The sequence below is a fragment of the Pimephales promelas genome, chromosome 1, assembly GCF_988280905.1.
Source record: "Pimephales promelas chromosome 1, fPimPro1.hap1.1, whole genome shotgun sequence".
Classification (NCBI taxonomy): domain Eukaryota; kingdom Metazoa; phylum Chordata; class Actinopteri; order Cypriniformes; family Leuciscidae; genus Pimephales; species Pimephales promelas.
In genome coordinates, this window is record NC_142769.1 from 51217561 (window position 1) to 51229992 (window position 12432).

The following is a 12432-nucleotide window of genomic DNA, read 5'->3' on the forward strand; positions in this document are numbered from 1 at the left end:
ATAAACCATCTTACTGTCTGTCAGTGCGAGTGTCTTACTGTTCATTTCCACATCATGGATCAACGGTCAGTATGCTATAGTTGGTCTGTGTGTGTCTTACACTCTGATCCTGAACAAACACACAGAAAGAGGTGAACGTTTGATAGCTGAAAGTCTGTGTCTCACATTGACGCTAAAGGGTGCCATGTGCGCTGGATGTATACGCATTGTCAAAAGCGTCAGTATATGACGCCTTGGGATTTTGTTTTTTTTCCGACGGGAGGCAGGCAAGTTTTATAAATTCCTCTGGAAGAGATGTGTGGGCAGGGTTTTCTTTCTGTGTGTTTTGTTATTTTCTTTTACCACCATGCTCCGATTTTGATAAATTGTTTACGATTTAAATCATTTATAATAAATAATTTATGCATCGTCGTCACTGAATCTCTGTAATCTTTATATGTTATGATGTTCCCTTTTTTCAATTCATTTGGTGGGCACGTAACACTGACCATCACAGACCACATTACAAAAACAACTCAATCATGCAGGTTTGCACTGCACAACATAAAGAAGATCCTTTGCTAACTAAGCATGCAACACAAATTCTTGTCCAGGCCATGGTCATTTCCAGATTATGACTGGACTTCCATCATGTGCAACTAAACCTCTACAAATGATCCAGAATGCTGCGGCTCGTCTGGTCTTCAACAAGCCCAAAAGGGCCCACGTCACTCTGTTCATCTCTCTGCACTGGCTGCCACTCGCATCAAGTTCAAGGCGTTGACTTTTGCTTACAGATTGACCACTGGCTCAGCTCCTCCAACTTTATACTCGCTCCTACGAGTCTACATCCCTACCAGAAGCCTACGATCGATCAATGAGCGACAGCACGTGGTACCATCACAAAGAGCCACAAAATCACTCTCCAGAACATTCTCATTCACGTTTTTAATTAAACTAAATTAAACTAAATTTATTTGACACAGCAATTTATTTTCACTCTCATAAAGCATTCAGGTTTGCTTCAAGATTTGCTTCAAACTTTGGATATGTGTTCAGACATTTATTATATTTTAATTTTAAAATAAAAATCTAAAAAAATAAATAAAAATCTTCTGTTTGTCAATAACCTCAATGGCCAATAAACCTATAAAGTTTATGCATTGCCTTATGTAAAACACAAGCATACACACATTTCTGTGTAAATCATTAACATATCCACATGTAAACTGAATGTGTGAATGAAAATTGGACTGTACTGACGATAGCTCAGATTGACAGGCATCCTGTTTGAACCTTGAACAGCGCCACCTGCTGCTGCTCTACAATTAATAAACCTGTATGTTTTATCAGCTGAAAATATCCCCAAACTCAACGTAATTTCTTATTTTGTTAAAAATCAACACCAACACTCACTAAACTCCAACACCAAATCATTATGGGTCATTCCTGGGATTCTGTAATATTTTTTTAATATGTAATAACTTTTAAAGGAACACTCCGACTTTTTGGGACTTTAGCCTATTCACCTTACCCCCCAGAGTTAGATAAGTCCATACATACCTTTTTCATCTCCGTGCGTGCTATAAGTCTGTTTGACGCACCCACCGCTAGCCTAGCTTAGCACAAAGACTGGATGTGAATGGTTGCAGCTTTCATACTAATCCAAATGAGTGACAAAATAACGCAAACGTTTTCCTATTTACATGTTGTGGTTTGTATAGTCACAGAGTGTGCAAATATCAAGGCCATATGAGACACAGACATCTTTTAACCGTATAAATACTATATTTTCTGAAGGCAAAGCACTGCTACTTGGGCAGAGTGATAACAATCACCTGAGACGCACCGTGACGAGGAGCAGAGAGTTCGCTTCGCTCAGCGTTGGAATAAAGAGTCAGCAATTACTAACGTTAGATAGAAAAGCATAGTTTATCATGGGTGTTTGCTTTATTGTATGAGCTGTTACAATAAACAGGGGAGACCAGGTAATACAGTACCATTTTTCATTGATTTCCAACCAAAAACGCACCCAGATTTATAAATATCACATGAATAAATAATTATTATTACAGGAATCAATATATTTTAAATGCAATTTAACCAAATTAACCAAATGTATTTAACAGTATACCTGTTGCCTATATAATATACAGTATTGCATTACTATAGGATAGAATAAGGGGAAAGTAATAGCACAAATTGTTTTTGCACAATGAACTCACAGCCTATCGTACCCTTTTGCACGCTCAAGTTCGTTATTTCCATGGTTATTTCAAATTTAGGCTACTAGGGCGCCGCGCGCAGGGTGCAAGTTCAACGCGGTAAACGCGCTCGTTTTTTTTCCCCAAGCGCGTCCGCACCGCATCAAGATAAAAACATATTCATACCCTAATCATATAATAGTGTCACTAACATTACATTAGCTCTGGCTAAAGGCACTGTTACAGTAGGTCATCTAAAAACATAACGGAACATTACCTCAGCCGCAGGTGATCCAATTGTCCTGTCTGCGCTATCGATGGGATGGCCGTATCCTTCAGCACATTATGGTCCGTGTGGCAAATTCCATTTTTTCAAAATAGTCGTCCTCATTGAAATGTACCGAGCAAACATAATGTCCCTTGATAATCTTAGGTGTGTTTGGATAAATATCCAGAGTAAGTTAGCCATTTCTTCATCCAGTCAGCGTTTTTAGTTGGAATTCTGTGAAACATGGTATTACCTCCCCTGTTTACAGTCGCAGCTATTTACAATAGAGCGAAAACCCATGACTCTAAACTACGCTTTTACTATTTATAAATTGCTGACTCTATTACCCAAACACCGAGCGAACTCTCCGCTCCTCACCACGGCGTGTCTCCGGTGATGCGGTTATTACGCCGTCAAAGTAGCAGTGCTTCGCCTTCAGAGAATAGTTCCCAGGTTTTATACGGTTAAAAGATGTCTGTGTCTCATTTGACTTTGTTATTTGTACATTATGTGACTATACAAATCACAACATGTAAATAGAAAAACGTTTGCGTTATTTTGCCACTCATTTGGATCAGTATGAAAGCTGCAACCAGTCACATCGAGTCTTTGTGCTAAGCTAGGCTAGCGGTGGGTGCGTCAAACAGACTTATAGCACGCACGGAGATGAAAAAGGTATGTATGGACTTATCTAACTCTGGGGGGTAAGGTGAATAGGCTAAAGTCCCAAAAAGTCGGAGTGTTCCTTTAAATGTGATGGATCACCAAAATGGAATGTTAAAAGCTTTTATTTATTTATTTATTTTACTTTGGTGTGTCAATTATTGCCTAATGAATACAAATAATATTAAAAAAAATATTTTATCATAAAATAATGTATTATTTCAACTGTACAATATTTTCTCCCTTCAAATAAATTTGTACTTTGAAATATTTAACAAAATGTGCACAGTGTCTATAAATTGAATTTATTCTAATTGAAAGTTGGCTATTTACTTGTGTTAAGTTATTTTATAAAATCAATGATATTCCTCAGTCTGAACTCAACACTGTCAGTAATTTAGACTCCACCCATATGTGACATCATTCAGGTCTCTTTAACAGGTGATACAGGATATGGTAAGTACTGTAGTACCAAACTTTTAATTCATATGTGTATAGTTTAATGAGTTTTAATTTGGTTTATTTACTAATTTGATTTGGGCAATATATCGCACGTATCGCCAGCGATATTTAATGCGATATGGCTCAGCTGGTCAGTTAACTACGGCTCTTCGTACACAGCAAGAACACAGTGTTAAATTAACACACCTGGGAATGTATTTGAGTCCATAATTTTTTCATATTTTGATCATAAAGAAAAATGTCACGTCGTATATTGGAAATATTTCAGTTTTAAACCGTTAAGGCATGGATCAAGACTGATCACACAATCAATAATGTGCCGACGAGTTATGTTGCAGTGAAGAAGTCTCAAACTCAGCAGTTGATCACTTCAGAAAGTGAAAGTAAAAAAAAACTAAAAAAAAAAACTGACCGTGTTGAGATACCGAATCCCAGGAATGACCCATAAACGGTCAAAGTACAATACACTCCCTAAATCCAACCAAGCAGAGCACTGCGGTAAAGTACGTGCAAAGCGAACCTTAAACTATGGAATGAATAATAAAGCTGTTTTACTGATCACGTGACTTCCTGAAAGGAAAAAAAAAAAAAAAAACCTATACAGGAATTTGTTGGACGTTTCGCCTCGTATTCCTCGGTGTCATTACATGTAAGTAGTTCTTGTTTTCAGTAGAACACACAAATCACTTGTTTGGGAACTTTTTGGACTCTGTGATTTCTACTATTCTGATGAAAATGCTATCATAGTTACCAGGGGAGGTTCTAGGGTGAGTGGATATCCGGGGCTTAGCCCAGAGAAATCCATGTATGTGTTTCGATACAAGGAATAAACTTAAAATAAAATTTTTATATTTATTTTTATGTTTTTTTTATCAAGGTGAATATTAAATTAAAAATCACAATGTCACACAGACTCTTCTTTCCTTGCTGACTCATCTGAGACAAAATAGCAAGCTCAGCTCTATTATTGTTTTAATAAATAGCTTTCACCTAACATGTTTTTGTGAGAATAGATAAAAAGAGGTGACTAAACTAAGAATCTCTATAATAACAAAGAAAATCTTGACCCATTCTTCATGCACATATTACATTTTATAGGCTACCTTATTTTTTACTTTATACATAATACAAACACTAAAAGCCAAACTGGCCTATAATTAAAACACATGGCTCTATAAACTTATATTTTTGAAGGAGCACTTGTAGATGCATTTTACACAGCACTTACAATTTGCATAAATAATCTTATGAGTCTAATGTATCAAATATCAAATTTGGAAAACAGAAATATTAAATATTGAAAAAATGAAAATGGTACTTTGCCACTAGATGGCGGCAAGCCACTGCCTTAATGAATTAGTCGGTTTATTCAATCAATTCGTTCAAAACGGATGATTCATTTAGAAAAAAAAGTAGGAAATGTTTTTTTGAATGGCGGTCAGTGAATCGTTTACAAGCAAATTCAATCAATAAACTCTCTGATGCTTTGTTTGAAACCATTTTCGTTAGCAAAATATTTTCTTTACGTTTATATTATCTTTTCTTATTGCAATTTCTTAGTACAATGCATGGTAATAAAAAACATTCGGGGCTTTACTGAAAACATTCGGGGCTCCAGCCCCCTTAGCCCACCCCTAGCGTGGGACTTGTGCACTGAACGTGCTGATTGGTTCTTACCACGCTATTCTTTCTGCCCGCTGGCGCGTTCGTCCCATCCATCTCACGGTCAATGTCCGCTGATAACATAAACAAACGTCTACTTTTATATCTAGCATTACGAGCTTTCTGAATACGCTTTGGGTGCTCGTCTTTTCTGCCGTTTTGTTAATTACCTCGTTAGTAAACCAATCGCACAAAAAAGCAGCAAAGCTTGAATTTGCTCCATACAAAACTCAAAACAAACGCGCTGGCTAGGAAGAGCAGTCGCACGCAGTTCAACGTCACTATAATCTTCCCGCCCTGCTTACTGCGTTTACACCGCGTACCAAAGTAGCGGTCCGGGGAAAAAAAAAAGTTACTGTGAAAAAAGTTCCTGGGACAAATAGTTCCTGGTAATTGCGGTGGAAACGCGGCATTAGATTGCTTTGAGCTATCAACACAAAACTTTGCACAGATAGTACAGTTGATTTGATTGTGAACAAGTCCAAGACCCGTTCTTCCTAACTTTTCAAAACATATATATATATATCACAGGGTTAGTTACAATGTTTTGAAGCATCGAAAATACATTTTGGTCCAAAAATAACAAAAACTACGACTTAATTCAGCATTATATTGTCTTCCGGTTCTGTTCAAAACATTGTAACTAACCCATGATGTCACATGACTACTTTGATTATGTCTTTATTTCCTTTCTGGACAAGGACAGTATACTGTACATGCATTTACAATTGAGGGACAGAAAGGGACTAAATCTAAAATATCTTAAACTGTGTTCTGAAGATGGAGGAGGTCTGAGTGTCATTAATGACATAATGTTCATTTTTGGGTGAACTAACCCATTAACCCTTAAAGACCTAGACCATTTTTGGAGCACCTGCACCACTTGTTCTTTTCTTTGTTTTTCTAACCCATTATAGCAGTCAGCATCAAGTGCCATATATCATTTTTATCAGGAGAACTTGAAGTTTCAATCTATCTCATTTAAATAATCCAATTTTACATTTAATTTGTCTTAGAATGGATGAATTTACCAGATTTAAGAAAAACGGCAGCATATTTGTAGTGATTTTTTTTTACTCAACTCAAACAAATCCTCATGAAGTTTGGATTTTTTCCTTTAGAAAGCTGTACTTGGATATTTTACATTTCCAGATGTAATTTTGACTACATGCAACAATCCCTAAGCAAGTTATAGGTATTTATTACAACATTATTATAGGCGATTTTCAGTGAAAAGCATTGTTTCAGTGAAAACAGTGTTTTTCATACTGACAATTTAGATGTGTCCAAAAAAGTTAAGGAAGTAACATAAATAGAAACATTGTAGTAGAACAATGAAGCAAAAAAAAAAAAAAAAACTTATATATAAATAAAACTTATATATATATAAACACACACACACACACATACATACATACATAGCCTATGAACTACTTTGACTTTACCTCTGTTCAAATTTCTAAAGAAAGATGCTAATTGGTCGTGCAAAAGACCAAGAACTATATTTATTGGTTGAGTAGATGATAGTTTTAACCAATCTGGGGATGGGGTGGGACTAAGCATTAACAGTCATTTATGATTGGCTCAGAGGAAAAAAACGCACGGGTTTCTTTGACGAATCAATGCTGATCAAAACTTGATGACGCAATCACATTCACTACGGAGCTTCTGAATGTCCAAACGCGATTAACCCGATATCACAGAAAAGCCGCGAATCTCCTCTTTATGGGACTTTTTAAAGCATACGGATTGGAGCAGCGGTTCAAAGGTTATTTAACATTTAAGAACAACAGTTATTTTTAGCCGCCGGCGGCTGTATAGGTCTTTAAGGGTTAAGCATGCCACTCTTCCATATAGGCCGTGTGAGAAGGAAGTGAAAGCTAGATCTTGGTGCGACCGTCCAACGGCCTCTTCAATTTAAGTCTTGAAAAGGTAATAAAAGTGAGTACTTTACACTACACACACCATTTACAGACAGTGAAACAGTCACTGAGGGAAGAGTTCCCAGGCTTTGGTCTGGTCACAGACCTTTTTAGTCAGGATTAAGCAGGTTGTGTTTCCGCTCTTTTTCTCTCGCTGCCAGAAGACGGTCTCCCGTGGATTTGTGGAAAGTTTTGATAAGATTTTGTGAAGATTTGGAAAAAGAGTGTTTTGACACAAGTACATTTTGAAACATATCAGACAGAAACTTCTAGCAACTGTTAGCTAAGCTTAGAGTATTTTTTTATACAGCCAAGTGTAAAATGATTATACAAGGAAAACAGGGAGCCACACAACTTTTCAGGTCTGAGTATTTATTTATTTATTAATTTTGCCACATTTCACTTTGTTGGCCTTTCACAAACAATGTTGCAATTTAAATGTCAAAGTATATATATATATATATATATATATATATTCAGATTTGTTATCTATGCATTGATCATGTTTTTTTTAAGCCTTTTATTGTATTTCATGCAATAAACCCTTTGATAATAATAATACTTTTGCATTCAGCTACCACACACAAATATAATTCTTCAATTCAGTAGCATTAACAATATTTGATGATTTTATTTATGTTTGGCTAAAATATGCAGCCCTTATATATCTCTATCCATGATATTGATCCATAATAGAAGGATGTTTGGATGAGGGATATCTATTTCTATGTACAAACTGTATAAATAAAATAGTACTGAATTATGTGTGTTGCAACTAACCCCTCTGTCTGTTACAATTAACCCCGCATTAAATGGGGTAAATTGTAACATTTCAACTTCTGTCACTTTCGGTGCAACTGTACAAAAATGGTAGGTCCTTGTAAAAAAAAAAAAAAAAAAAAAACTAGTGTTCATTTGTAGCAGAGATGTGTATGTTGCTTGTGTAAAAAAGTTTTAAACCAAAGTCATTTTATTTTTAATAATTAAGCCAATACCAAAACGTCTCAGGTTACGAGAGCGAGAGCTGCGTTGTCAAACGCGATGGGAACCCCATACCCACTATGCCATGCTGAGAAATGCCCGTTCTGTGTGAAGTCCAATGCGCACACTAAGAAGCGAGCAACCTAGCCCCGGGAGTGGAAAGGTCTAGGTCATAGAACCTGACAAATGTATGCGGTGAGGACCACCCTGCCGCATTACAAATGTCATGAAGGGAAACACCCGAAATTCAAGCCTTAGAGGCAGCCATACTCCTAGTAGAATGGGCGCGGACCTCCACAGGTGAGGGATGTCCGACCGCATTATAAGCAATAGAGATAGCCTCAACTATCCATTTGCTCATTACTTGTCTCGATGCCGGGCAACCTTTCTTAGTCAAACCCAAGCAGACGAATAATTGCTCTGACTTACGCCAAAGGGCAGCTCTGTGAACGTAGGCATCCAATGCCCGAAATGGACAGGACAGATTGAGACTTTCCTGATCTGTGGTATTGAAGGGTGAAGGAACGAAGGCCTGCAGCACAAAAACACAGAAATAACAGGTTACACTTACACATTATCTTTGTTGATTTTCAAGTTTTCCCCTGGGGACAAATAAAGTGCTTGAATTGAATTGAATTGATTGCCGAAAAGATCCAAAGTTGTTTTGTTTCATATTCATGATCATACATGTACTGTTTGTTGTTTTCATGTTTAAGTCATGGTTTAGTTCGCTTTGAGAAAAAAACAAAACAAACAAAAAAAAAAACATGTACTTGGGTTCATTTAACTTGCCTTCAACCTGAAGTTATAATGGGCAAAATGCCAACAGCTTAGAAAAATCTCTTGTAAGATTAAGTATTGAGCAGAAAAGCTCTTTATTTTAGTTAATAGGCAGCCAAGATTCAGATTCAGAACCAGATTTGTGACAATATTGCTCAAATGAAATAAGTTTACAAAGGTTTTAATTCATACTGTAAAGATTAAAGTAAAGAACTGTAAATTCACAGCTGCTCCTGTTTTGCTGGTTTTATGGGAGTGCTGTATTTTTAAAGTTTATTTGATTTATGGTAATCTTGTAAATGTACAGGCTTACTGGCAACCAAAAAATGCCAGTAACTTTTTTTTTTTTTTTTTTTTTACAGTAAGTGTCATTATCTTCTAGTCATTGATTAGCATAGCCTTGATAATCTATAAATCGTGTTCCGGGGGCGGGGTTTATGTAAATTCTAGTGATGTCACTTACCTGGAACGAATGTTGTGTAATCCCTACCAGCCTTTTGTTGTAGGCCTTAAAATGCAATTTCTTTAAAATATCTCCTTTTGCTTTGAAATTTGAGCGCTGTTACTCTGCAGATGTTGTTCAGGCTCAAACATCAACATTACACACTGACTAAAGTTATAAAAGTGTCATTCCAGGTGGAAAATCAACTGAGACCATCAACACGATGGAGAAAGAAGATGGCTACTTCACCAATGAGCTGCTTCAGAATCTGGAGAAAAAGAAACAAAAGGAGATGAAGAAAAATGGGGACTATTTGCCTCCAGAAGAGAAGCGAGAAAAAGCAAAGAAAAGTGTCCAGAAAAATGTTTGTTTGCAAGTTGCAGGAGCAACAACAGGGGCGCTGATTGGTGCTTTACTGGGTGTAGTTGTTGCATTATCTGTAGTTACAGCTTTGTTGATACCATTTTGCTCAGCATGTAAAAATATAAAAGCAGGAAGAGGAGCAGCAGCTGGAGGTGCAGGGGCTGATGCAGTTAAAGCCGTCACTGCAGGTGTTGTCGGAGTTGCTGCTCTTGTAGGAGTCATTGCAGGAGCTTTAGTGTCAGGGGGAGCAGGTTCATCTCTTGCTTTAGGTGTTGTAGGAGTCGTTGGAGGAGTCACTGGATGGAAAGCTGCAGAAGAAGCTGATTCAGTGTATGACGCAATGACCAAAGCTGCAAAGCTGAACTGCGAGAATGCAACAGTTGTGGTTGAGAAGATAAGAGAATTAGTTGCTCTATTTTTAATGCTCTAATGCTTTTAATGATAAACTTGAGGAAAAAATAAAAAATAATTGAATACAATTTGTAATTCAGATATATTCAGTAATAACAATTTCTAGTATGTACTTCTGTCCTCATTAAAAGCTTGGAAAACTAAAAATGCTAATGAGATTCGTTTAGACCTTTCAATATTTTCAAATATTAAATTGTGGTGCAATCACACGTTAACTCCCCTGTACATTTATCATACAACTATGGGCTATTTTTTTTTTTATCATTACTGATAAACTTGTCCTGCTTTTTATCTTTTCTTTCTTATTTCATCAGAGACAAATGTCCATAATACAATTGATAACCTGTTATAATTATGTCTATATACAGTGTGTGTGATTGAGCACATTTTATTATTGCAAAGGACATAATTAATGAGAATAAAAATTACATCCTTGACATGTGTGCTTCAATATTTCATATACAGTAGGTTATATGGAAATGCTTATATACAGATGTACACCTTATGCCAAGTTCAGACTGCACGATTTTGGCTCGCCGACAGGTTTCGAGAAATCGCCGACAAATGCCCGAAATCACAGGCTCGTTCACGCGAGTGACAATCACGCAGTGTGAATGAGCAAAGACGTGATCTGAGAGAATCGCCGACGAGTCGCAGACGCCCGTGAGATACTTGGCATGCTAAATATCTGGACCTGTCGGCGATTCAAAATCCTGCTGTGTGAAAAGTGTGCTAACTGAAAACTACATCGGCTACAACTAGAAAACTACACCTTTTTGCCATTTGTAGGCTATCGGTACAGCTATACAGGTACATAGGAATTTTTGTAGCGAAGCTCGTTGAGTCAACATAAAAGATAAACATTAAAACAAGGAGAAAAAAAAGCTTCTTCTCACTCTATTTGGACCCAATAAATGGAAGAAAAAGTAGGAGAAATTTGGCAGGAGCACTTGTGTCTGTTTGACGTTTCACCTGAGCTGTACCTACGCTATCTCACGACCAATTCGTACGAATTCGTACGAGTGATTCAAAAGTGGCTAATTCGTACTAATTTATACGATTTGTCTAAACCCACGTGACGGTTATGTTTAGGGGCGGGGTCAGGGGTAGGTCATTCGTACGTATTCATACGAATTGGCTAATTCGTAAAATATGTACAATTTAGCAAAATCGTACTAATTCGTACGAGTGAGATCGTACGAATTGTTACGAATTAGCCACCTCGTAAAATTCGTACGAATTCTCGTGAGATCGGGTTGGCTGTACCACAACCGGGTTGAAAAAGAAAAAAAGTCTCACGTGAGAACTCCGGTCTTGCACGTGTGATGTTGCGTTGTTTCCTTGTCACATCTCACATGTGTTTGTTGTGAAACATAGTTTGCGCGCAGCGTGCTAGACAGAGTTGTCGGCAATTCTTACTATTGTAAAATCATGCAGTGTGAAAAGAACAGCGACCTGACTACTTTGCAAATCGTGCAGTCTGAACTCGGCATTACAGTGCTTGGGAAAACGGTACCAAAGTGAAAAAAAAAACCTGAAACACTGCAATTATAGGTATTGATTAATGTTAAGTAACTACATGTACTTATTAAAGAGTTAGGATTAGGTTTTAATGTTTGGTTTAGGTTTAGATGCATGCAATTATGGTTTTTACTAAGTGCATGCAATATAATAGCACTGTAAAATTAAGTGTCACCCAAACTAACATTGGCAGCTTTCCTGCAGAAGAACCTCTTCTTTACCCAACCAGCACAGCCATGGGGCCCAGATGTGCTTGACGTGGGCTATATAAATGGGGCCCAGATGTGCAGGACCTGATATCAGAAAAATCAAAAATGTATTCCCACATTATCCTCTTGTTACAGATGGAGCATTTCGACTGTACTTCTGCACTAAATAGATGAAGATACGCTTTAATAATTTATTGGGTCAAGAAAGAGTCTTTATATCAATATTGGCTTAATTATCTTTATATATAAAAAGAGTTTGCGATATCCTCCAACCAGTGCTCTCTCTGTCTGGATGCGTGCACATAATGCGCACTTCAATAAGCCCAAAGAACCTGAGTTTGTGTGTTTTAAATGCTGGGGGAAATCAGAGTAGCCTAAGGGGCAAAAATTTAGCTGAGTTGCTCGGTTTAAACTTAATCTTGTGACTAAAGGTAAACGGGTTAATGGCGTTGACATGACCACATGCATTGTCAGTTTATTCAGCATAATCGGGTTAAGAAAGTGCATGTAAACGCGCTCATTCTCTGAAAGTGAAAGGAGAAACCGACTGAGATTTCACCATCTG

The 12432-nt window shown here is 37.2% G+C and overlaps 1 protein-coding gene across 6 annotated transcripts; it reads left to right on the forward strand.

Annotated features, from left to right (window-relative positions):
• Window positions 1–3528: 3528 nt before the first annotated feature.
• LOC148998544 (uncharacterized) lies at window positions 3529–10574 on the forward strand. Of its 6 annotated transcripts, none has more exons than XM_089131721.1 (3): window positions 3529–3570; window positions 7096–7179; window positions 9558–10574. In XM_089131721.1, exon 3 carries the CDS (start codon window positions 9587–9589, stop codon window positions 10154–10156), a length of 570 nt encoding a protein of 189 aa, XP_088987847.1. In that variant the 5' UTR covers window positions 3529–3570; window positions 7096–7179; window positions 9558–9586; the 3' UTR covers window positions 10157–10574. The 6 variants fall into 6 exon arrangements, with proteins under 6 accessions (XP_088987847.1, XP_088987851.1, XP_088987842.1 ...); XM_089131725.1 differs by having other exon boundaries at window positions 7096–7170; window positions 9547–10574; XM_089131716.1 differs by having other exon boundaries at window positions 7096–7170.
• Window positions 10575–12432: the final 1858 nt, after the last annotated feature.

Excerpts from the sequence above, each read along its gene's own strand:
- LOC148998544 (XM_089131721.1), top strand. The coding sequence starts at position 9,587 with ATGGAGAAAGAAGATGGCTACTTCACCAATGAGCTGCTTCAGAATCTG.